The sequence below is a fragment of the Triturus cristatus genome, chromosome 3_2, assembly GCF_964204655.1.
Source record: "Triturus cristatus chromosome 3_2, aTriCri1.1, whole genome shotgun sequence".
NCBI classification, from domain to species: Eukaryota; Metazoa; Chordata; class Amphibia; order Caudata; family Salamandridae; genus Triturus; species Triturus cristatus.
The window spans coordinates 1192294336-1192321544 of NC_140584.1; the positions used below are offsets into that span (position 1 = coordinate 1192294336).

General features: G+C 51.4%; 1 protein-coding gene across 1 annotated transcript in view; it reads left to right on the top strand.

Moving 5' to 3' along the window:
* The window catches only part of LOC146859417 (rac GTPase-activating protein 1-like), a 404586-nt gene that overhangs the window by 244374 nt on the left and 133003 nt on the right, over positions 1-27209 (top strand). Inside the window, exons 9-10 of the mRNA XM_085647164.1 lie at positions 8162-8291; positions 26554-26690. Of these exons, the coding sequence (XP_085503290.1) occupies positions 8162-8291; positions 26554-26690 (267 nt within the window). The remainder of the gene's footprint in view (positions 1-8161; positions 8292-26553; positions 26691-27209) is intronic.

Here is a 27209-nt window from a genome sequence, read left to right on the forward strand (position 1 = left end):
CCTCAGTGCCACCTGCACCCGGAGCGCACCCTCCGCCCCCGCCCATCTCACTAGTGCTGCCCTCCACCGTACGTAGCTAGGACCCCCCTGGATTTCCAGTGCAGGGTCAATTCTCTCTTAGCTAATATCAGCCCCAGATCATAGAACCTGCTAGTAACCTTCGTACGGCGGGTGTGGGGAAACCATAGCAACAAGCAAGTCCCCATCTCTGGAGTGATAGAGCGGTCTGTCACCTGATTCAGGTAGTCCACTACCTCAGCCCAATAATCGCCCAACTGCGGACAGGCCCAAAACATGTGGCGAAAATCTGCCCCCTCTCCCCCACACCGAGGGCATGGAGATTGTGTTCCACCAAAGTATTGCAAGACCTTGGCCGGCGTCATATACGCCCTATGTAACGTGAAAAACTGAACTAACTGGAACCGTGCGTTCCGAGTTCCCTTCCAGGCCCTCCGCACCAGCGTGGACCACGTGGTCTCCGGTATCGTTTTCCCGAGGTCCGCTTCCCACTTTTGGCTATACCGTACCCATACCGCTCATTGGAGTGATCAAAGTGGACGTCACCAGTGTGGAACACTCTATCAAAACCAAGTTCCACGTCACGGAAGGCCAGCAAGGGACGCTGCTTTGATGCCACACTGCTCAAGACCTAGAGTTGGTATTCTTCGCAAAGCAAGTCCATGACACTCAAGCAGAAGACCTACTAAATGAGTTTCCACAACTGTTCCAGGGGCTTGGAAAACTCAAAGAAAACATGGTAACGCTTCACATTGACAAGACCATCAGGCCGATGGCACTCAGGCACAAGTGTGTCCCGTTTCACCTTCGTCCCCTCATAGAGAAGGAGCTGCAAGACCTAGAAAACCAAGGCATCATCGAGAAGGTGTCGGGCTCCACCCCATGCATCTCCCCTTTGGGGATTGCACCAAAGCCCACGCAGCCAGGGGCGTTGACATGCCAGGCCATCCGGAGGGAGAGACACGTGACCCCGACAATGGACGACATCGTAGCACACTTGAACTGCAACCAGTTATTTTCCAAGCTAGACCTGAACTCAAGATACCACCAGCTAGAGTTGGAGCCGGAAAGTCACTATATCACGACCTTCTCCACGCTCGTGGGCCTCAGGCGGTACATGCGGCTCAACTTTGACGTTTCCTCTGCGGCCGAGGTGTTCCAGAATGCGATCAAGGAGACCCTATTGGGCCTGGGAGGAGTAATCAACCTGAGTGACAACATCCTCTTATACTCCCAGAGCCTTGAGGATCATCATGTCAGACTGTGGGCCACGCTCCAGCGCCTTACGGACTGCGGCCTCACCCTACACTGAAAAAAATGCTCCTTCTACCAGGGTTCAATCGATTTCTTTGGCTATGTCTTTTCACAAGAGGGACTCCAAGTAGATCCATGGATGGCGGATGCAAACCGAAATGCCCCGGTCCCCCAGAACCCGATGGCGATACGGCGATTTCTCGGCATGGTGACATATTGCGGTAGATTCATCCCCGGCCTGACCACGTTGTCAGAACCTCAGCTCATGAAGGCCACCATACCGTGAGCGTGGGACCCTAAGGAGGCAGCTTCCTTTAACTGCATCAAGAAAGCACTGCTGGACGAAACCACCATGGCATACTTCCATCCCCGGAAGAGAACTGAACTGGTCATGGATGCCAGCCCTGTAGGACTGGGGGCAGTTCTCCTACAAGAGAATACCAAGGGAGTCTGTGTTCCGGTTGCATAAGCCAGTCGGGCACTATCTCCTACGGAGACCTGCTACGCACAGATAGAGCAGGAGGCCCTGGCCATCGGGTGGGTTGCCAATACTTCCACCTCTACGGCCATCAATTTCAAGTGGTGACCAACCACAAACCGCTTCTTCCGTTGTTCAATGGGTCATCTCGCCTGGCACCACCAAGGATAGAGAAGTGGGCAGTTCAGCCCCAGGCGTACTCCTTCCAAGTCATCTACAGGCTAGGGACCGACAATTCCGCTGATTGCTTGTCCAGACACCAGGCAACCCAGGAAGGCCCACGATGGACGAAGAGCGCACAGAATACTTCATAAACATGGTGGAGGTCAACGTCTGCCTGGTAGCAGTCACTTGAGAGGATATAAGAAGTGCCTTGGACGCGGACGGCACCCTGGTAAGGGTGAATGAGACTCTGGCTCGAGGGCAGTGGAACCGTTCCTTGACAGCTCCAAGTCATTGGTGGCCGAAGAACAGAACGCACGCCGCCAACTCTGGAGAGTACGGCACGGATTGAGTACCAGTGATTCCGGCCTAGTTCTGCGCGGACAGAGGATAGTCGTCCTGAAAAGCCTCCACAGTCTGATGGTCCCGCTCAATCATCAAGGTAACCATGGAGCCGCGAAAACCAAGGCAAGACGTAAGTGTGGTTTCCCGGCATGGATGAACTGGTAGATGAAGAGATCCGACGCTGCCATCCCTGCACGATCACCAGTAGCAATCCCGCTCCTGCGCCAGTGCTGATGGAGGAGCCGTATTTAACTCCCTAGACAAAATTCAGCATCAACTTCGGGAACTTCCAGGATGGGCGAAACACTGTAGTAATCATGGACTTCTCCAAATTTCCTGTAGTAGAACTGGCACCATCCACCGCTTTTGTCCACATACAACCCATACTCGAAAAGACATTTGCACTGCTCGGACTCCCAGAAGAGATCAAGTCCAACAAGTTATCCCTGTTCCAGGGGAAAGACTTTCATGACTTTCTAGCACAAAGGGTGATCAAGCACCGTCAAATCACCCTCCAATGTCCCCAAGCCAATGGGGAGGTGGAGAACACTGAATCGAGTCCTCTGGATCAGAGTGGATCAACGCCAGGATGCCGAAGAGTGCCGGCATCAATTTCTACTGGCATACAGACAAACCCCTCACTCCACAACAGGATGCACCCCTGCAACTTTGCTGCTCAAAAAGCCACTGCGGGACATAATCCCAGAGACACGGAGTGGGTGCCACCCAGTTTGGCCATAGACACGGCCCAACAGAAACAACACACAACAATTGAGAAGGCTACCAAAGATCGGCGAGCAAAGACTCCGACGCTGCATGTTGGGACCCACGTTATACCCCAAGACCGCCACCCAGGGTAGAAGTTTTGCACTCCTGTTGCACCAGAGGTGTGGACGCTGACCCGGGTGGATGGAACGATAACTGCCCAGCGTGGTAAGCATACGGTGGTGAGAAATGTCTCATGGTTCAGGTCTTTACCTGTTGAGGCTGCACCCACCAGCACCACACAACGAAGAGAAAGTGAGATGGAAAGAGGCGAAGCGTTTCCAAGCATGGCGAGCAGCCATAGTCCGACGACCCTTTCCCCAGCAACAGGAGGAGTGACACCAGAATGCAGCAGCCAAAACAGATACTCCTGGAGCTCCACACGGGACCTTCGGGAAGCGCCCCGGATGCCAGTCTCCGTGGTGAATGTGATCCAGTTGGAGAGGCAAGAAGTCTAATCGTGTGCCCAGCTAGAGGTTGAGAGACTTTGTGTTGACATTTGATATCCACTGTTTTCTGTTTTTTTTATTTTCTTTGATAACTAAAAGAAGGGAGGGATGTAGAGAGCTATCCGGCCTCTCCCATACTTTTACTGCAAGCACCCCTCGTGGCTGGGCTCAGCCCGAGGATATAAATAAATGCGCTAAGGTCGCATGTGACCTCTAGCCGAGCAGCCACCGATTGTCGTGATGTCTTTATGCTGCTTGCCGCTTGTAGGCCCCTAGCTGCCCACATGCCTGGCCACCCTTGCATTCCCCTCGGTGTGGGGTTTGGATAGGGCGCGCTGGCTGCATGCCATCACTCGCACACATCCCTGTCCCTGCAAGAGGATGTGTGGAGGACCCCCCATTGACTTCCCTTTCACTCCCATGCTCCCCCCTGACACCCAATCCGCGAACGGTCTGTGCTCCTGCATGCTAATGCGGAGCGCTGCCTCCTCGCACACACTCGCACCTAATCTCTTTAGTTTGAGAGAAGTCATCAATTCCAGCCACCTATGAATTTCACCAAGTGCTTTGCAGAGAGAACTAACGTGGTAACTGCCTTTTTATAACTTACATCCGCCTCGAATAAATGAAAAGCATTGTGATTCCCAGGCCCAATCCAGCCACAATCTACGCTTCTTGCTGTGCTCCACCTCCTAGTTGGTTAGAAACAGGAGATGCAGCCCCCAGGAGTGTTGATGCAGCAAAGCTCCTAGCGCTGGTCTTCCAGATGCTTGGAGGAAGTGGGAAGAATGGGTGGGGTGGTTGTGAGAAGTTGGCCTGGTATATGTTGTCCACTAGTTATAGTGGGCACCCTGTACCAGTCCAAACAACCCCTTATTGGTTATAGGTTAAAGACAACCTTTATTGAAAGCTATCCTAGTGGTAGCTATGGAGAGCAGCCTTCAGGCTAAGTCTTGAAGGAATGTAAAGCAGCTTGTTTTACCAGTCTATAATCTCTTGAATGATCAAATGAAAAGACAACCACACCAGGTATATATGTATAAAATATAGGTATTTATTTCTAAACACACCCTCCTAGGCTCTTTATGAGACTAGAGGTCAAAACACAGAGGTTACACTTCAAATATGACAGTAATAAGCACAAATACACGTCAGGCCCTAGGGGCGAGCCAAACCATATACTAAAATAGTGGTATAAGAACCACGACTTAACTAGACACAAGGCCTAGAGCCTGTAGAATCACTGGGACCCCAAGGAACCACCCAAGGTAGTGATACAGGAGACCCACGGGGACCGTGTTAAGTGTGCGAACACAGCTGCGAGCTCCCGTTAGCTTCTATGGGGCAAGTCACGGTTAGATTTTTAAAGATTAGAGACACTTAGAAGTGAGTCAGGACCAAACCCTTTGGGATTTAGGAAGTTCTAGGGTCAACACCCACGGGAGCACCAGAGTACACGAGTTACCTCACCCAGGGAAGCAGGGTGCATAGGTGTCAAATGGTGTCGGGTCATGTCGTCGTTTTCAATGGGAGCTGGCAAAGAAGTACTGCTGCCGGGAAGATGCGAAGTATCCGAAGAGATCCAAGCCTGGATCGAAGTCGAGAAGAACCTGAAAGCAGAAGGGACAGAGTCTTGGTCACTTGCCAGTGACCAGGAAGGCGATAGGCAGATGCCCACCGATGTCTGGTGATTTCAGGTGAAGGTGAAGCTTGACTCTTCAGCCACGAAGACCATGAGGCGTCGAGGATGACCAGGAGCTGGATTCAAGCTGTCCCACAAAGGATGTCGAGTGCTGCAGCGTTGGTGCCCGGATTGGACACAACAAGCCTTGGCAACAGCAACCCACGCAGAAACGAGAAAGATGCTTTGGTGCAGACCAGCAAGGTCTGTGGGACTCACCACTTGTTAGGGAGTCGGGGCACGTCTGGAGCAACCAGGGAAGCCCAAGGAAAATCAAAGTTACCCCCTCAGGGACCCACCAGTCAACGGACCAGGGATTGCGAAGGGACCACGAGACGAAATGCAAAATGGCGGCCCACGGGTCACTCTGGGTGACTAGGCCGACAATCCTAGGTGGATTCTGTGCTCGAGGTGGGGGCTACAAGTCAGCCCAAGCACGACTTCAGGAGACGTTGAGAAGTGAAGTCAATGCACTTGCAAAAGTGCATGGTGACCAGGAGTTCCGGTTCCACGCTACTCACGAGGGCTGCGGGTCTCAGCTTTGCTGGGGACTCGGGTCAGCCTGTGAGATGTCTGGAAATCCTCTTCCTGGGCTGCAAATACTTCGGAGTCCGGCGGGAGCTTCGGAAATGCAGACTGGCAAATTGCTTCATTGGTGTATGCCAAGCAGGGGAGTCACTCCTTGACCCCAAGGGAGATTTCTTCAGTCCTCTAGTCTTGAGTAGAGCGTTGAAGTTCCAGGATTCAGCTTCAGAGTTTCGTCCAGGGATATCTAAAGTTCTGGTTACAGAGGTTCCTTACTTATACCTAAGGAAGGGGTTGGGCTAGTTCTGGGGACTCGCCTATGGGAGGGTTTGGAAAGAGGGGTTGCTAGACCCATTTCCTTTGTCCAGTTTCACGCCAGAGCAGAGGCTGGAAGCCCCTGAACCGGTTTGAGCTGGACTATGCACAGGGACACCAAATGTGCCCCCAGTGCAGGACTTCAAAGCACTGAGAGAGTGCTCCCACCCAGCCCCAAAACACATAAGCCTGTCTGGGAGGTGGTTACACCTCCCTGTGACCGGAAACCTATTGTCCAGGCCACCCCTGCCGGAGTTTCGGTCAGCAACAGGAGGTCATATCCGTGTCTGTGGCTGCACCATCCATTTTGTGATGCCAGGGCTCTATTAGATTTCTATCGGGTATACCAGTGCTGCCATGTTTCTCACTCAAGAAGGGTGGGATCATAGCCTCACATCAAGAACTGATGTGGGGGTATGATTCCGAGGTGTTGGACACCAAACACGACATGTTTCCGTGCAGCCAGTTCAAAGTTAGCATTAACAGTTTAAGAGATAATGCACTTAAGAGTATATGGTCGGGCTGCACCACTGACAACCCCGGAGAAGAGATTCCGAAGGCTGCAGAGGGGCTCAGCTCATGCCTGGGCACCCTCTCACATATAACCAAGCACCCTGCCTTCAGGATTGATCAGGCCTGCCATAGGGGTGACTGATAGGTTTGTATGTGCAGTGATAGGTGAGGTATAGTGAACCTATATCTCAGTAAGGGGTGCATGAACCACCTTACCCAGGCTGCAGTAGCAGACCTGTGGTGTCATTTTGGGTGGCTTTCCAGGGGTGGCATAATACATGCTTCAGCCCCTGGTAGGCCTCTGGGGTACCTATGCCCTGGGGACATAGTATACCATATACTAGGGACTCACAAGGGTACCTCCGGTTCCAATCTGTGGTGTACCTAAAGTACATGTAATCAATTTAGAGAGGAAGCAGCTAGGCTGGGGCCCTGAATGGCAGGGTCCCAGCCAGACTAAAGTCGACAGGGAAACACCAGCAAAAAGTGGGGGTAAACATGTGAAGCAGATCCTACTCTCCCACAGTGATGACAGGCAATACTTCCATATCACGATGGGCGGCAAAATCCACTCTAAAATATTGCACAGTCAGTCACTATGCCTGTTCTAACACACTGCCCACGTAGATCTGCAAGTCCTGTTCTAACATGCTGCATAGTTCGACCCAGCAGATCCTGCCAAACAGGCTGCTGACAGACCCTACAAACTAGGCTTTAGAACACTGCACAGTCCAACCATCAAATCCACTCTAACACACTGTACAGTGAGACCCAGCAAACCTCTCTCTGACACACCACACAGTTAAACCCAGCAAACCTCTGACACACTGCACAGTTAGAACCAGCAAACCTATCTCTAACACACTAAACTGTCAGACTCCGCAAATCCCACTTTAACACACTCACTGTTAGACACAGCAAACCCTTCTCTTAAACCGAATACGGTTAGACCCGGCAGACCCTTCTCTTACACCAACCACTGTTAGACCCAGCAAACCCCGCTTTAATACACACTACTGTTAGACCCACATTTCGATGAAAGGACTGGATATTCCTAAACCGCTCTCTAACAAACGGAACTTTAGACCCAGCAAACCCTGCTTTAGCATGCACTACTATTAGACCCACCAAACCCCACGTTAACACATTGCATGGTGACACCCACCAAACCCCACTCTAACACACTAAACTTAGACCCAGCAGATCCTACTTTAACTCACTGTACAGTGAGACCCAGCAACCCCCACTCTAATACACTGTACAGTTAGTCCCAGCAAACCTCACTTTAAGATACTGAACTGTTAGACACAGTAAACCCCTCTCAAATAAACTTCCCAGTGAGACCTAGGAAGCCCTCTCATACCCACTGCTGTTCGCCCCAGTTAACCCCACTCTTACACCCACTTTGTTAGACCACGCAAATCCCAGTTTAACACACACTACTGTTAGAACCACATTTCGAAGAAGAGAACTGGATATCCCTAAGCATGCTGTCCATTGGATATTTATGTAGGTGATCTCCTGCCCCCGCAAGGTCTTCTTAAGCCTGGGCTGTAGTCGGTCTCCTGGCTCTTCACACATCTGCTCTCTCTAGGTTGGGATTGTCCAGGGTCTCCTGGTCTGCTTCACCTTACTGGCTCGTTCTTCCTCTTACAGGGGATTGAATCTCTCATCATGAAGACCTCCATGATGTACACAGACTGTAAAAATCCCATGCAGTCTGTCGCTGCTGTTGAAGCCCTCCAGCGCAGGCGGTCCCGTCAGAGCCGACCATTCAGCGGACTGGGTAAGGGGATTATGGATACACTGGGCATTGACTCATCAGGTTTATATTGTGGGTTCCATTCATTGTGTACCCTGAATTGCGCATCCAGCTATGCTGTTTTGATGTCATCTCGCCTGGGTTCATGACTCGCAAATGTCTTGTGTTTTTATAATGAGGACAGGTCTCTAGAGGGAACCTGTTCTTGGTGCTGGCAGGAGCCCATAGATTGTTCCACCCTCAGTTTATGGGAGTTGCTGGCAGAGGCTTGGCAGTATCGCATATATGCTGACTCCTTCAGCAGAGTCAGGGAGCAGCAGGCAGCATGGCACCAAGCAGAAAAGTAGTCCTACCAGAAAAGTAGTCCAGATGAGTTCTTTAAGCAGCTCAGCAGTCCTTCTGACAGAGGTTCAGTTAACGAGCCAGAAGTGTCTGTTTTTTAGGGGTCAGAGACCAAGTACTTATACCCCAAAGTTCCTTTGTGGCAGTGGATGACTTCAAAGCAGCTTTCTGAAGTGCACAAGGATTCCTTTCATCCCAGTCCTATCTGCTAGGCTATTTGTGGGGAGTAAATCAGTGCTTTGTGTGTGAGCAGAACACTACGTATTGAAGTGTGTCTGACCCTCCCATGCCCCCTTATTCCGGAAGACCAATAAGAATACAGATGAGTGCTCATAATGTGTTTGTCCATTCCCTCAAGACAGCTACAAAGTGTAGCTATTACCCACCCCAGAGGTGTATTGGAGACAGGCTGTCAGGCACATAGAGCAGTAAGTACAGATAAATGTCCACTTTCTAAAAGTGCCATTTGTAAAACAGTAATGTTAAATAAAAATACCCAGGAAGGAAGATTTACCATTACCAATCCAAACTTATGAAACATGAAAAAGCTTATCCTCTCTGATCAGGAATTGCAGCATAAAAGTGTATTAAAGAATTCCCAATGCTAGCCTATGAGAGGAGAATTCCCAATGCTAGCCTATGAGAAATAGGCTGTTTGTCACCACCAGGACGTGTAAAACATAAAGGTACATGTCCTACCTTTTAATAACATAGCACCCTTCCCTTAGGATTACTTAGGGCTTACCTTAGGGGTGACTTAAATTTAATAAAAGGAGAGCTTGAGGCTTGGCAAGTAGTTTTAAATGCCGAGTCAAATTGGCAGTAAACTGCACACACAGTCACTGCAGTGGCAACCTGAGACCGGTTTGAAAGCAAGGCTGCTCACATGGGTGGCACAATTAGTGCTGCGGGCCCTGGGTATATGTTATACCAATTTACAAGGGACTTACTAGAAAACCAAATATGCCAATCATGTATACATCAATATCACCATGTGTAGGGGAGAAGCACATACACTTTAGCTCTGGTTAGCATTTGTAAAATGCGCAAAGTCCTAATGCCAACAAATAACATCAGCAAAGAAATGAAGTAAAAGGCAAAAAGTCTGGTGAAAGACCACCCTAAAAAGGACCGGAGTAAGTGGGAGAGTGGAGAGGAATGCACTGCACTGATGAGCAGGTGAACAGTCTCCCTGCAGGCTCAGGGGGGCAGTACAGTGCCATAGGAGGGTGGTTGATTGGAGAGGTATGCACTGCACTGATGAGCAGATGAACACATTCACTGGAGGAAAGGGGCAGGTCAGGTGCAGTGCCATAGGAGGGTGGGTGTGTGGACAGGTTTGCACTGCACTGATAAGCAAGTGAACACACCCCCTTGAGGCGAGTGGCAGGCTAGGTGCAGTGCCATATGAGGGTAGGTGAGTGGAAAGGAGTGCACTACATGGATGAGCAAATGAACACACTCCTTGGAGCTGCGGGGCATGTATGGTGCAGTGTTGTAGGAGGGTGGGTGAGTGAAGAGGTATGCAGTGCAACAATGAGCACTCCCTGGAGGCGAGGGGCGGGTTAGGTGCAGTGCCATAGGAAGGTGGGTGGGTGAGTGAGGAGTTCGTCAAACCCCACAGCGAGACCACAGACATCCCACCCTCACAAGACCTCTGCAACAAACTCAGAAGTTACTTCCACCACAAGATCAAGCAGATCTACAACAGCTTTGACACCCAAGACCCGCCCATCAATTCTGCAACCAACTTACATAACGATGACGCCCTACAACAGATCCTGCTCAACTGGACCCCGCTCACCACAGATGACCACCTCAAGACCATGAAGAGCATTCACTCCAGAACCCCCTCTGACTCCTGCCCGCACCACATCTTCCACAGAGCCCCCACCACCATCGCCCCCGAACTATGCCACATCAACAATCGCACCAAAGAGGCTGCCACCTTCCCCTATGACTGGAAACTCACCAAGATCAACCCCCTGATGAACAAACACTCAGCTGACATGACAGATCTCAAGAATTTCAGACCATCTCACTGCTCCCCTTATCAGCCAAGGTCATCGAGAAGGACATAAAGGTCCAACTCTCTGAGTTCATCGAAGCCAACCACGTCCTAGACTCCTCTCAATCCGGCTTCCAAAGCAGCCACAGCACAGAGACTGCCATCCTCTCCAACGCAGACGACATGCACTCCCTCCTCGACTGGGAAGAAACAGCAGCCCTCATCCTCCTTGATCTCCGGCCACCTACAACACTGACTCCCACCGTACCCTAACCCCGAGACTCCATGACAAAGCCCTGGACTGGACCTGCACCTTCCTCACCGGTAGAACACAGCGAGTCAGCCTTCTCCCCCCCATTCCTCTCAGAACTCACAGATATCATCTGTGGAGTGCCTCAGGGCTCATCCTTGAGCCTCATGCTATTCAACATCTACATGGCCCTGCTCGCAGCCATCGTCAGGAGCCACAGACTCAACATCGTACCCTACGCCGATGACATCCAGCTGATTCTCTCCATCACCAACGAGACCACCATTGCCAGAAGCAACTTCCACAACAGGATGAAGGCTTTCACTACCTGGATGAGACAGCTGCCTCAAGCTCAACTCAGACAAGACCAAAGTCCTCATCTTAGGGCCCAACACCACAGTCTGGGAAAACTCATGGTGGCCCGCTGAGGTAGGAATCAACCCTACACCCACTAACCACGCACAAAATCTCTGCATCATACTGGACTCCTTGCTCACCATGAACCACCAGATCAACGCTGTCACCTCCTTCAGAACATCTGCAGATGGAGCCCCACTGAGGCATGAAGACAGTCACCCATGCACTCATCAGCAGCAGACTAGACTACGGCAATTCACTCTACCCAGGAGCCACCCAGAAACTCCTTCAGAACATGCAGAATGCCTCAGCCAGACTGGTCCTCAACATCCCCCTCTGCAGCCACATCTCCGAACACCTACAAGAACTCCACTGGCTCCCAGTCAACAAAAGAATCCACTTCAAGCTCCTTACGTTCACAAAGTCCTCTACGGCACCCGACCAGCATACCTGAACAACCGCCTCTTCTTCTATAGTCCCACCAGACATCTCTGCTCCGCCCAACTGGCACTTGCCACCGTCCCTCAGATCTCCAAGACCAGGACTGGAGGAAGATCCTTCTCCTACCTTGCTGCCAAATCCTGGAACACTATGCCTCTCCACCTCAGGTTCTCCCTGTCTCTGACACAATTCAGAAAGGATCTCAAGACCTGGCTCTTCGAATCAACCACAGAGCCCCGTCGGATCTGCAACCCCCACACCCTCCCACAACCCCCTAGCGCTTTGAGACCCTCACGGGTGAGTAGCCATGCTTAACAGTTACTGATTGATTGGATCGATTGATTGGGGAGGAATGCACTGCACCGATGAGTAGATAAACACACTCCCTGGAGGCGAGTGTCGCGGATGCGTCAGAGTGTCAGCAGTATTACAACAACCGACTAACCTGAGCCGGCCAGCAGGAACGATGCGTGTGTTGACTGTCCCCCTTCTTCCACCTTCCGCTAATGCTCACCACGGTAGAAAACCTGAGCAGTGCGAGGAAGCAGGTGGGGGAGAAAAGGGGGGGGACAAGGTTCACGGCAGGAGTAGTGGAGTAGGTAAAATCCGTCGGGACTGCAGGTCAGGGACGTGTTCCTGGGTTTTCTTGTGCAGGGAACTATGAGCAAGAAAACAGGAGACTTGTAACGAGGCACCAGTTTTACAGGAAATCTTACCCACCCTAACTCCCCTATCTTGAACTCACTGTTATCAGAGTGTAGGTCCCCACAGCCAAGAGGCAGAGGTAATCAGCCGTTGCGGACAGTCGGGATCCTTGTTTTGTATCCAGCCCCGATGACCCTCTAATGCGTGGCGAAATCATAAAGGGTGGAAGTCCAAACACGAATACCCCGGTATTTACGAGGTAGGGAAAATGAAAGAAGAGAGGAAAAGGGAGGGCACTCCAGCCCCCTACAATCCTGCGTCTTGTCCCTCTTTTTGCAGTATGTTCCTACTTCTTGTAGGAGATGATGTGCTCGACCGCTGTTCCTTCACAGTGGGAGCACCCAAGGACACGAGGAGCTCTGGCGCTCTCCCAAAAGTGCTCGACCGCTGTTCCTGCACTGCGGGAGCTCTCTAGCACTCAAGGAGCTAATAGCGCTTTCTCAATTGCGCTCCTCCGCTGTTCCAGCACAGCGGGAGCACTCCAGGACCTGTGAGGTCAGGGTTCTCTTTCCCGCAACCATGCGGGTTACCTGTAAATGTCGTGCAGTCTTCTTTGCCGGCCTGTCTCCACACGGTTCCTTCCTTCGGCGGCAGTCTCGGGGGAAAGGCGTCTGGTTTCTCCGTTTGTTTCTCCGTTGCTTCGAAGCCGGTGGTCGAACGCACACACGGCGCTCGCGGCGGGTTTGTCCTCGTAGGCAACACGGAACTGGGCTCAAGATTGCCAAGCGCCTCCTCTAGGAGGAGGCGGTCCTTTATGGAGCCGGTGAATGCACACACAGATGACGCGTGTCCTTCATGCTCGCCCCAGAGTTTTCTGGGTAATGTAGTTTTTGGGCAGTGTCCTCGTGATCGCGACAGAACCCCCTCTCGAGGACTGCCGTCCCGGCGGTCATCCCGGTTTCCCAGGATGTGCCCTGTGGAATAAGTCAGGGCAGTGGAGATTGTGTGCTGGTTCCCAGGTCCTGTCCTCGACCCCAAACCCTTTCCAATCCACTAAGTACTGGACTCGACCTCTTACTATTCGGGAATCCAGTAGTTCCTGTACTTCATACTCTTCCTGGCCCTCTATGTCTATGGGACGCGGCCTGTCTGGGAGCCTCATGCTGACAGGGCAGGGTTGTAGCAATGACACATGGAATACGGGATGTATGCGTCAAGCAATGGGTAGGGACAATTTCATTGCCACAGGGTTCACGATTCTTTCTATGCTGTAGGGTCCAATGTATCTGGGCTTTAACTTATCCACCCCTTTTAGCTGGAGATTTCGCGTAGACAGCCATACCTTGTCTCCCACTTTATACTTAGGTTCCTCCTCCCTCCTTCGGTCTGCCCATTTTTTGTGAGCTGCCTGGGCAGAAGCCAAACTATGTTTGGCATCAACACTGCTCGGAGGTGAGCATGATGCTCCTGGTTGCTGGGAAGCCTGGAGTGCACGGGCCAGTCAAAAGGGAGCATGTTGGGATGATATCCGTATAGGCAAAAGAACGGCAAACAACCCAACGTGGAATGTTCAGCGTTATTATACGCGAATTCTGCCATCCATAGTAAGGGAAGCCAATGTGTGGGGTTTTGCAATGTGAAACAACGCAAGTACTGCTCAAGCGTCTGGTTTAAGCGTTCTGTTTTTCCATCGGTTTGTGGATGGAAACTCGTAGATGTTCGTGCCTCGATGGAGAGTGATTCACAGAGAGCCTTCCAGAACCGGGAAGTGAACTGGGATCCCCTGTCCATAATTAGTACACTAGGGATTCCATGAGCCCTGACAACGTGCTGAAGAAAAACGAGAGCCAGTTCCGCCGAAGAGGGGAGTTTTTTCAAAGGGATGAAATGCCCCATTTTCGTCAAATGATCCACCAGTACCAATACCACTGTATACCCTTCGCATGGGGGCATTTCGATGATGAACTCCATCGAGATAGTGTACCATGGTCGAGGGGGGGATAGGAATAGTCCGTAGGAACCCCGCGGGTCTTCTATGAAGTGCCTTACTTTGAACGCAGATTGAACAGGTCGTCACATACTCATGGGTGTCTTTCCTCAACGTAGGCCACCAATAGGAGCGCTCTAGGCTCGAGATGGTTTTGTAAATACCCACTTGACCCCCCAAAGGTGTATCGTGCATCCAGGTAAGCACTCTTTGTTGGAGAAGAGGGTCTGGAATATACAAAGCGTGAGAGTGATACAGAAGACAGTGCTTTTCTTTTCTAATTTCGGGGTATTCTGAGATCCATGCCTGTGCGTCTATTTCTGCCACTGCTACTCTCAGGTCTTCCAAGAAGTCTTGCGGGGCGATCTGTGCGATTGTCTTGAAGGATACCGGCTTGTCTGGGAGGATAAAAGGAGGTTCCTTCTCTTCCGTCTCAGTGTCGCATCCTGGCTCATCAACCCTTGACAGTGCATCTGCCTTCCCATGCTGAGTTCCAGGGCGGTATTTGATGACGAAATCATAATCCGCAAAAAAAAGCGTCCATCTCAGTTGTCTGGGCGTCAGGGCTTTTGCAGTTTTAAGGAATAAGAGATTACGATGGTCCATGAAGATCTCGACCGTGTGGCGGGCTCCCAAAAGGTAATGTCTCCATTCCTCACAAGCACGTTTAATCGCCAACAACTCCTTGTCAGTGACGGAATAATTGATCTCGCAAGGGGTTAGTTTTTTAGAATAATAGGCCACGGGATGGAGCTGTCCTGTTTCAGGATGTCGTTGGGATAGCACCCCTCCTATGGCGTATTGTGATGCATCCGTCTCAACAATAAAAGGGAGTTGAATATCCGGGTGCCTTAAGATAGGGGCTTGTGTAAACCTGTCTTTCAGAGCCTGGAAGGCTTGTTCAGCTTCCGTTCCCCACTGAAAGGGCATATTTTTTCTCAGTAACCTCGATATGGGGGTTAGGATTCTCGAGAAGTCTTTGATAAATCGTCGGTAATAATTAGTGAATCCTAGGAATCTCTGTACTGCCTTGACGTTGTGGGGTGCCTTCCACTCTGTGATAGCATGCACTTTGCCATGATCCATCTGAAACCCCCGGGAGTTGATGATATAACCTAGAAAGGCGACCTCTTCTGTGTGGAACAAACATTTTTTCAATTTTGCGAACAATGAATGTTGCCGTAGTCTGTCCAATACCGCCGTTACGTGCTGCACATGGTCTTCTAGTGTGGTAGAATACACCAGAATATCGTCGATGTATACCACACAAAACGTTTGCAGGAAGCCTCGTAGTACCTCGTCCATAAAATACTGAAAGGCTGCCGGGGTGTTACACAGCCCGAACGGCATCACCAGGTACTCATATAAACCGAACTTGGTTCTAAAGGCTGTTTTCCATTCGTCCCCCTTTTTTACTCGGACCAGGTGATAGGCCCCTCTTGAATCGAGTTTGGTAAACCATCTTGCTCCCTTGAGTTGGTCCAACAGTACTGGTATCAATGGCAGTGGGTATCGGTTTTTGATGGTGACTCGCATTATTGCTCTGAAGTCGATACACGGACGGAGCTCATGGCAGTCCTTCTTCGGTATAAAGAAAAGCGGGGACGAAGCGGGCGAAGAAGAGTGCCTTATAAATCCAGAGGCCAGGTTTTTAGCAAGGTATTGTTGTAAATACTTCGTTTCAGGCTCCGTGAGAGCGTATACCCTACTACACAGTATTGCGGCTCTGGGAATTAGGTCGATTCGACAATCATAGGAGCGATGCGGAGGGAGTTGCTTGGCTGTCTTTTTATCAAACACTTGGAGGTAGTCGTGGTAGACGTCAGGTAAGGTGATGGAACAGCAGAAACCTGTCTCTGCGCAACCGGACGCCAGAAGGCGAGCTTGTGTCTTTTCATTCTCCACCTGACAAGCGACTTGGTTAGTGCAATGTTCCTTGCAATAGGCGGATTGCAAGGAGACGGTACGTGCAGCCCAATGAATGACTGGATCATGCAAGGTCAGCCAGGGCATACCTAATATGAGCCTGAAGTGAGGTGCGTCAATGAGATCAAAACGAATGTATTCGTAGTGGTCACTACCGAATCTCATGAGAAGAGGTGGCGAATGATATAAGACTGGTCCAGAGGACAGTGCAGTGCCGTCCACGGCCTTGACTTCCTCTGGGTGTTTCTTTTTTTACTTGTGGGACCCCAATGGTATTGGCATATTTCAGGTCCATGTAATTTCCTGTCGCACCCGAATCCAACATTGCAGGCATGCCCAAGGGGGTATCAGGGTAAATCCAGAGGGTAATCCCCACGTTGAGATGTGCTACCGCAGGTTGGATGGTATTAGCGACGGCAGGGGAGATCCCTTCTTGTTTCCCACCCGACCCAGGGATCTCCTCCTGACTCGGGTGTGCTAGTTTTCCGACGTCTCCTCCTGGTGCACAGAGGACACTTGCATTCTTAGGTTGCTGGTTTTCTCAGGGAGTCGTGTTCTTGTTCGGCATTCCCGTATAAAATGCCCGCTCTTACCGCAGTAAAGGCAAAGTCTCATCTTCCGTCTTCTTTTGTGTTCTTCTGTGGTTAAGGGTCCCTTGATCCCTCCAATCTGCATAGGCTCCGAGGTATCCGTAGGTTTATGAGAGTCATCTGAGGATAGCTTAGGTCGGACGTAAGGAAGGCGGTTTTCACCCCTACTTCTGTCTCCCTTCCGTTCTTGGAGCCGATGCTCCAATTGGACCGTGAGCGTGATGAATTCCTCACAGGTTGGAGGGAGTTGCACCACCTGGGTAAGAATGTCTTTTAACTCCCCTCTCAACCCTCGATACAAAAGGGAGGTGCGCTTTTCCAGAGGCCAATCCGTCTCAACCACTAGACGATTGAAAGTGGTGATGTAAGTAAGGAGATCCTGAGATTCCTGCTTCAGCGTCATCAATTCCTTGTCCAGTGTATGCATGTGTGACTTTCGATCAAATAGCTTCCTCATCTCTACGCAAAAGTCTGAGAAGGGATGTAACACTGGGTCATTCCTTTCCATTAGGGGTATGGTCCTACTGGCTGAGCTCCCTCCCATGTAGGACATCGTGAACGCTGTTTTTGCCGCTTCATCCTGGAAAACCGCAGGTTTACAAAGAAAATGCAATCTACACTGATTGAGGAACGTCTCAAACTTCTTCGGACCTCCGTAGAACCTTTCAGGGGGTGCCAGTGGTATACTAGTGTTCTGTAACACATGTACAGTGGGGACGGTTCCAGGGACGGGATTCAGGCCCTGAGGGGAAAAGACTCCACTCCCTTTTGGCTGTTCCGGTTTGTGTCCCATACCAGGAGGAGGGAGCGTCCATTCCTTTATGTAACCACTCGCTCCTCTTGATTCGGGTTTGCCTTGGCGGGATAAACCCGCTACTTCTCTACGTAGGGTACCTAGTTCGTTTTTTAGGTCTCGTTTTCAGAGCAGGAGGCCTGTACCTCTACCTGAAGAGCAGCTAGGCTCTCCCTAAGGAAAGCGAGAACAACGTTGGTATCCATCGTTCGGGCTGGGATGCAATCTTGGGCTTGGCAATCTGTCGCGGATGCGTCAGAGTGTCAGCAGTATTACAACAACCCACTAACCTGAGCCGGCCAGCAGGAACGATGCGTGTGTTGACTGTCCCCCTTCTTCCCCCTTCCGCTAGCGCTCACCACGGTAGAAAACCTGAGCAGTGTGAGGAAGCAGGTGGGGGAGAAAAGGGGGGGGAAACAAGGTTCACGGCAGGAGTAGTGGAGAAGGTAAAATCCGTCGGGACTGCAGGTCAGGGACGTGTTCCTGGGTTTTCTTGTGCAGGGAACTATGAGCAAGAAAACAGGAGACTTGTAACGAGGCACCAGTTTTACAGGAAATCTTACCCACCCTAACTCCCCTATCTTGAACTCACTGTTATCAGAGTGTAGGTCCCCACAGCCAAGAGGCAGAGGTAATCAGCCGTTGCGGACAGTCAGGATCCTCGTTTTGTATCCAGCCCCGATGACCCTCTAATGCGTGGCAAAATCATAAAGGGTGGAAGTCCAAACACGAATACCCCGGTATTTATGAGGTAGGGAAAAATGAAAGAAGAGAGGACAAGGGAGGGCACTCCGGCCCCCTACAATCCTGCGTCTTGTCCCTCTCTTTGCAGTATGTTCCTACTTCTTGTAGGAGATGATGTGCTCGACCTCTGTTCCTTCACAGTGGGAGCACCCAAGGACACGAGGAGCTCTGGCGCTCTCCCAAAAGTGCTCGACCGCTGTTCCTGCACTGCGGGAGCTCTCTAGCACTCAAGGAGCTAATAGCGCTTTCTCAATTGCGGTCCTCCGCTGTTCCAGCACAGCGGGAGCACTCCAGTACCTGTGGAGTCAGGGTTATCTTTTCCGCAACCATGCGGGTTACCTGTAAATGTCGTGCAGTCTTCGTTGCCGGCCTGTCTCCACACGGTTCCTTCCTTCGGCGGCAGTCTCGGGGGAAAGGCGTCTGGTTTCTCCGTTGGTTTCTTCTTTGCTTCGAAGTCGGTGGTCGAATGCACACACGGCGCTCGCGGCGGGTTTGTCCTCGTAGGCAACACGGAACTGGGCTCAAGATTGCCAAGTGCCTCCTCTAGGAGGAGGCGGTCCTTTATGGAGCCGGTGAATGCACACATAGATGACGCGTGTCCTTCCGGCTCGCCCCAGGGTGTTCTGGGTAATGTAGTTTTTGGGCAGTGTCCTCGTGATCGCGACAGCGAGGGGCGGTTCAGGTGCAGTGCCATTTGGATATTGTGAAGTTGGTGTGAGTGAAGAGGTATGCACTTCACCAATGAACAGGTGAAAAGATTCCCTGCAGACAAAGGGTGGGTCGTGCAAGGCAACTGATGCAGTTATAAATCCTGCTTGGGAGCATTGCACTAGGTGTCCGTAGATGCCTGCACGTGCTGCACTGACACACTGCACTAGGTGAGTCATCAGATACCTACACACGGCAGACAAACACACTGCAGGAGGTGAGGCAGCAGATGCCTGCACGTGACTCACTAACACACTGCAGGCAATCAGTCAGCAGATGCCTGCACGCACTGCACTGACAGGAGGATAAAAGTGCATGTGTTCACCACATGCAGCAGAGATGGCATGCTGCATGAGGGCCACACTGGTGGAGTATTAGTCTGTGTTTAGATATGTAACTGGAGGAGAAAGGCTTCAGTCTTCAGTTCCAGTACTGCGTGAACTGTGCCCTGCATGGGCTGGCGCTGTACTGAAAACCGAGGCCTGCCTCACCCTTATAGGGGTTATGTCGGGCCTTCGCACCATGAGCGGCCCCGCTGTGGCGCTATGTGTGAGCAGGGCAGCGCTCATGGACTTGTGAGGGCCATGTGGTATAGGCCGCAATAAAGACAGGACACCATAGTGAATGTGTAGTCTGTGATAGCGCAATGCGGCTCTGAAGCCGTTCGCACACAGATATTTATTCACGCGCCTTCGCTACGCGGGCCAAACCAATTAACATACACATCGGCAGAGGAGATTGCAATACACCCCCGGTGCCAGTTCAGGCAGTGAGTTTACCTGAAATTAAAGTATAGCGTCATGATACAACATTCTTCCCCAAAAATGAAACTTTCAATAAAACTTCAATAACCGTTACTTTAGAACGAAGACCAACACAGGGGCCTCAGCTCCATGTCCAATGTCACAGTACCTCACTCCGACTCCCGTCCGTGGAGGTGAGGCTCTAGCAGTGAGTCCCGAAGCCGGCTGGAAGGATCTGGGTTTCTCCTCAAACGGTACTGGGTGCGATTCTTCCAACACACACTGTCATTATCAGGAGTCAGGAGAGGGTCAGGTAGCTTTTGAGTCACTTCCTGATCTTGAGGAGTCGGGTCCAGACCACTAGCTCCTTCGGTAGAGCATTCCGCTTTGGACTCTTCCTCTCAGCCTTGACCACGGGAGATCCCACTGTATTGACTCAATCCGGCATCCAGACACCATGGAATTTCTTGAAAGCTGACACGTTCCTGGTGACCAGCTCCAGACGTCTTTTCGCCGTCACTTGGGTACCACGGATATGAGTGATGCACCAGGGATCTTTCTTGAACATTAGCCTGAACTTGCTACCAGGGTGCCGGTCTTGGATGCAAACCAGATCTCCAACTTGGAGTCGGGAAGTTTCCGCTCGACGATATCTGCTGATGTGATAATTTGCTCTTTGTCTTCGGCGATTCACAACCTGCTCATTCACTTCCTCTGGGACCCACTGAGGGTGATGTGGAATAGAGTCCCGCACAGCTCGCCCCATCGATAGGTGTGCAGGAGCCCTTCCCGTGGTGGCATGGGGAGTTTGTAGAACAATCCATATATTCCTTTCTCAGGGATTACCGTCAGACTCCCCATTGGCTACGGCAATCCTGATCATGAAGCGTTCAGCCTCACTATTGGCCTGTGGCCACTTAGGAGTTATCTTTCGGTGAACAATCCCTTGAGACATGAGGTATGATGTGAACTCTTGTCCCTGGAATGGAGAACAATTATCTGTTATTAGCTCTTTGAGTCCATGAGTAGACATCACTTTTTCCAACTTTGTGATTACGTCTCCCGCACTCAAAGATGAGCGCACTTCCACTTCGGGATATTTTGAATAGTCATCGATTACTACCATGGCACCCCCAATGCACAGCAATCGCCTCCTTTTCTATCTGAGAGTATCTTTGCTCCATGGCGGGCAATGATCTGCTCGCGAATGCCACTGGAGCCCACTCATCCTCTTCCTTTTGTTTTTGCAAGAGTACCGCCCCAAGCCCTTGGGGGCCAGCATCTACAGCAACTTGGGTTTGCTGTCTTGGATCAAATATCTGTGTGGTGTTGCTGGAGAGCGCGTCCTTGGTAGCCTGGAAAGCAGCTTTGTGTTCTATGACCACGGTGTGGATGCTTTGGTAAGTTCCCGCAGCAAGGAGAGGATTTTGATAAACCTACCGCAGTAGTTCACTATCCCCAGGAAACTGCGCATTTCAGTTACGTTGGTAGGAGCTGGAGCTTCTTTGATGTCTCTTACTTTTTCCGGAGCAACTCCTTCTGCTGAAAATATATATCCAAAAAACTGTAGTTTCCTTTGGAGGAATTCGCATTTCTCTTTGTGTAACGCAAGTCCCGAACTTGTATTCTCTGGAGTACTTGTCTAAGTTGTGTGTTGTGCTCTGATATGGACCTAGCATGGACCAGAATATTGCTTACGTTCACAACCCCTGGGAGGTCAGCAAGAAGCTCTTGGATAATGTCCTGGATGACGTCCGCTGCGCTCTATATCCCGAAACTAAAACGCTTGTAGCGCCTCATTCTGACATGTGTGGAGAATGTCATTATGTATCCGGACTGTTCGTCGAGGACAAGTTGATGATACCCAGCCTGAAGATCGAGTTTTGGGGATCAGCTGGCTCCGCTGAGTTCCCCGATCAGGTTATCAATGGTGGGCATCAAGTGACATTCCCTATTGATGGCAGTATTTGAGATTCTCATGTCCACACAGATTCTGACTTCTCTTGGCTGCTTGGGCGTTTATGCTACCATGATGGGAGACACCCAGGGTGTCGGACCCTTTACTTTTTCAATAATGCTTGCCTCTTCCAGCTTACAGAGTTCTTTTTCTACTAGTGGTCTTAAATGGAATGCGACTCTCCTGTGCCTGAGAGCAACTGGTTGTACCGACGGATCAATGTGCAGATGTATTGGTTTGTCACGTAAACACCCAATGCCGTTGAACACTTTTGGGAACTCTTCGAGTATTTGGCTCACTCCCTCTTGATGTATCCCAAATGTGACTATGTCTAGGGCCTCTGCTGACTTACACCCCAGTAACATGCTGTGCCCCTCTTCTGTCACATACACCAGAGCATCCATTTCCCGTTTGTTATAGGCAATGGTGGTTTTGAATTTTCTTTTGATGGCCAGTGGTTTGGTTTGGCCATATGCATACACCTTTATCTTGGCCGGCGTTAACGCTGAAGGAGATGTCATCTCTTGGTAGGCTTCACAGGACATAACGTTTATGGTGGCTCCCATGTCAATTATTGCTGTTGATGGGCACCCTGCTACCAGAATCTGGCATTGTGGTAGGCGACTGCGTGTGAGATGCTAATCCAACAGTGAACACTGAGTTAACCGTGTGTTCCTCTCGGCTGCCGTTGTCCCTGTCGCTACTCTGTTCCTGAGACTCTTGAATCATGTTTACTTGGGACCTTCCTGCCCGCCCCCTGCTGGATCGGCACACTTTCATGAAATGATTCATCTTTCTGCAGGCCGTGCATTTCTTTCCCCTTGCCGGGCACCCTGATGGCCGATGTGAAGGTCCCCTACAATATCTGCACAATCTGATCTTTGGGCCTCGTGTGCGAGTCATCGATTCTGTTGTAGTGTGAGTGACTGCGTTGACCGGCCCTGCCTTGATGGGAGTTTGAAGGGCAGCCTCCATGTGTGCTGCCCCGGCCTTTGAAAGTTCCTTCGTTCTTCCCAGGTTAAGTATGTCTGCTAACGACTTCCCGACTCTTTCAGGATCTTCTCCCTGAACTTCGCTGAGGCACACCCCTGAATAATCTGGCCCCTTATCTCCTCTGTTTTGTCTTGAAACCCACAGGTGCCCACTAGCTCCTTTAAACGCGCGTGGAATACATCTAGAGACTCTTCTGGCTGTTGTCTTGCTTGACGAAACACAAGCGTTCGTAATCTTGAATGGCCATTGGCTCGAAGTGAGCATTAAGGGCAGCAATGATTGAGAGGTGAGGCTTTGGCGTTGCCTCTGTCACTGTCCTGGCTATTTTTTGTATGTCTTTACCTCCCAAATGTAACAGCATGGCACGCTTCTGTGCATTTTCCACTTTTGTAGTCTCGAAGAAGAGGAGCACATGCTCTACCCTCTCCTTCCACCTCGGGGCCTGAGCAGATGGGGCCCCTTCCACCACAAATGGCTCGATTGAAGGGATGTGGGCCATGGTGTGCTCACCAGCGTTGCCTTGAGGTCAAACTGGGAGTGTACTGGGTGTGGTCCTGCTACGAAACTGCTAGACATATGGCTTGACGCCTTGCCGATGCAACTCACAGTTCGTTGTGCCCACCGAGAGCGCCGGTACCATAGACTGCACTTGGGACCATCCGGTAGTGCCTGGAACGTTTTCTCAGCGTTCAGCACGAGCGATTCCAGCATGATAACCAATGCGAGGTGGATCGTCCATCCGAGTGGCAGCACGAGCCCCACGTGCGAAGGCTTGCATGCGTGGCCGCTGCCAAAATGCCACGTGGGTCTTTTGCACCCTCGTCGCCAATGTTATGTCGGGCCTTCACACCATGAACGGCCCGCTGTGGCGCTGTGTGTGAGCAGGGCAGCGCTAGTGGACTTGTGAGGGCCAAGTGGTATAGGCCTCAATAAAGACAGGACCCCACAGTGAACGTGTAGTCTGTGATAGCGCGGTGCGGCTCTGACGCCGTTCGCGCACAGATATTTATTTACGCGTCCGCGCTACGCGGGCTAAACCAATTAACATACACTGGGCTGGGGGAGATTGCAATACACCCCCGGTGCCAGTTCAGGCAATGAGTCCACCTGAAATTAAAGTATCGTGTCACGATACAACAATAGGTTCATCTGTACCATGTAGAACGAGGCGATGGTAGATATGAGCATGGTAACTGCATACTTCTTTTGATTTCAATATGTTTTCCTGAGTTTTTCTTTTATTAGTAAAATAAGCAGCACACAGAAGTCATAAGACAATAAAACAACAGGGCGGTGATGTACGTGACTTGATTACGTCTGCATCGCTGTGAACACAACCTGGGAATCCCACAGAGAGGGCAGACACGGATCGTTGACACACTCCGAATGAAGAGACAAAGTGAGTGTCTGATACCAAGATACCAGTTAAGGCTGTGAAGGAAGACTTTGTCGGAAATCAACCAGCTGAGCGACATCACCCCTCTGTAAATGTAAGAAAGAAAGCAATAACCAGGACAGCAAGAGTAGAGGAGAGAAAGACGAGAGGTTAGAAGATCAGCAATAAGATGGATGATGACGAGAGAAAAACAATCACCATCTGGGGGGCTGGCAGTGAAGAGGAGGCGTCCTCTGGTGGTACAGTGCAGATGAAGAGCTTTAGAGTGACGAAGGGGTACTCACGAATGTATCCATCATTTCTGGGACGTGCTCAAATCAAACCAGATGTGTATAGCGCTGCTCATCGCCAGTGAGGGTATCTAGGTGCTGGGGGGGAGGGTGCTGCTGCTGAGGTGTTAGTTGAAGAGGCAGGTTTTTAGGCCTTTCCTGAGTTCCTGCAGGGTGGGGGCTGTTCGGAGTTGGAGGCAGAGGCCGTTCCATGATTTTGCGTCCCGGTAGGAGACGGCGCGGCCGCCGCTCCTGCTCCTGTGTGGGGGATGCGTGTGTGGGCTAGGGAGAGGGATGCGGATCATAGTTGTCTGGTGGATTAGTGAAAGTTCACCCTGTTGTTAAGGTATGTTGGTCCTTTATTGTGTAAGCCCCTGTAGGCATGGGTGAGTATTTTCAACAGGCACCATTTGCTGACGGGAGCCAGTGTAGAGATTTGAGGTGTCTGGTGATGTTGGTCCATCTCGGGAGGGCGAGGATGAGCCTGGCTGCTGTGCTCTAAATGGTCTAGAATCTGTTTTGTAGTTGTGAGGTGATTCCCACGTAGAGGGTGTTGCTGTCGTCCAGGCGGCTGGTGATCAGGGCCAAGAAAACACAATAGCCCATAGGAAGAGCCGCTCAAACAGTGTCCTTGGGATGTCTCATGTCAGGGTCACGGCAAGCATGCGAATGGCCAGCAAAGGGTCAGAAATAAGTGGACATGGCACTTGCAGCCCAGGTAAGGCCTGAGGCACGCCACACACAACTTCAGTAGTCATGGAAGCCTAGAAGCCTCAAATGCTCGACACCTAGAAAGGGGCTCCAACCAGGACGGTGCGCAAAAGTGCTGTCAAGACTTAAGGGTGAATCAAGGGATCAGTGTTCACACATCGTGTGCCTCACTGTCTGTGTCCAAGCCTCGCGTGCCTCGCTGTCCCAGTGTCCATGTCTCACATCCCTCCCTGTCCCAGTGTCCATGTCTCGCTGTCCCAGTGTCCATGTCAAGAGTAAAAGTACAGAGAGCCCCACCACGTGCAGCCTTCCTGCTGCTCAGCCAAACACAATCTGTCAAACTCACTCATCCAACATTCCACTGCATCACCACGCACCAACATTCCACACCACACTCACACTGGCTGAGCAGCAAGTATAACAGTCTTGCATCCCTCCCTGTCCCAGTGTCCACCCTAACATGCCTCCCTGTCCCAGTGTCCATGCTTCGTGTACCACCCTACCCTAGTGTCCACATCTGTTGTCCCTCCCTGTCCCAGTGTCCACCCTAGCGTGCCTCCCTGCCCAAGGTCCACATCGGTTGTCCCTCCCTGTCCCAGTGTCCATGCTTTGCGTGCCTCCCTGTCTGTGTCCACACCTTGCGTGCCTCCCTGTTCCAGTGTCCATGGCTCATGTTCCTCGCTGTCCCAGTGTCCAAGCCTCGCGTCACTCCCTGTCCCAGTGTCCATACCTTACTGTCCGTGTCCTCGCCTCGTGCATCTCCCTGTCTGTCACACCTTGCGTCCCTCCCCGCCCCAGTGTCCACGCCTAGTGCCTCCCTGTCCCAGTGTCCCTGTGTCCCTACCTTACTGTCCGTGTCCGCGCCTCATGCATCTCCCTGTCTGTCCACACCTTGCGTCTCTCCCTGCCTCAGTGTCCATGCCTAGTGCCTCCCTGTCCCAGTTTCCACGTCTCACATGCCTCCCTGTCCCAGTGTCCATGCTTTCCGCCCCTACCTGCCCCAGTGTCCATGCCTAGCATGCCTTCCTGTCGGTATCCACGCCTTGTGTGCCTCCCTGTCTGTGTCCACACCTAGCGCCCCTCCTTGTCACAGTGTCTACACCTCGCATGCCTCCCTGTCCCAGTATCCACACCTTGCGCCCCTCCCTGCCCCAGTGTACACATCATTCGTCCCTCTCTGTCCCAGTGTCCATGACTTGTATACCTCCTGTCCCAGTGTGTACGCCTCGCATGGCTCCCTGTCCGTTCCTTTGTGGCCCCGTTCTCACATCTCTGTCTTCTACTGTCCTGAGGGTTGAGGAGCAGGGCTACGACTGGTCATTGACACATGATTGGCTCTTGTATAGTATTTCATGCAGTTACTTGCTGGAATGTAAGCACTATATTGTCTTCATCTATTCATTCATTCTACCCTCTCACGCTACAGGGCAAACCTCAGTGTGGATGAGCATTGAGGACGAGACGTTGCCACACATTGAAGAGACCGAGCTGGAGCCAGGAGACGAAACCCAAGTGCAAGCCCCGTCTGCACCCCCTCGGAAGCATGTCTTCGTCTCCAAGACGGTGAGAAGATGTCTTCCTTTACTCTGGAGTGGAGGAGGGCCTCCTGGTGTGGGGTGAGTGGCCATAGCTTCCGAGGCGGGGGGTGTATCCGTGCACTGTGACTCTTCAGACACTTGAAGATCTATCACCTCTGGTGTGAACTTAAGACTTGTTTTATTTGTTAGGTTTACGACAATACAATGCAATGCAATGCAGGTCCTCATGCCGGCTCCCCCTGCGACAGGTCTCCTGCCGGCTTACCAGTAGTCTGCTACCCTCTTGCTGACTTATCACTTGCCTCTTTCTGTTTGTGTTTTCTCTGCTCTTCATGCCCTCTTTTTGACTTTTCTGCTTGTGTCTTGCCCTCTGTTTTGCTTTTTTCTGCGCGTCTCTTGCCCTCTTAAAGCCGTTTCCCTCCTCCCACCACCCAGCGCCCCTCCTGCCCCCCAAGACACCCTCCTTGGTGGACTTCAGAAAGAAACTCAAGACCTGGGCTTTCGATGGAGAACTTGCACCCCAGAGCCGAGATGCCCTTAGGGG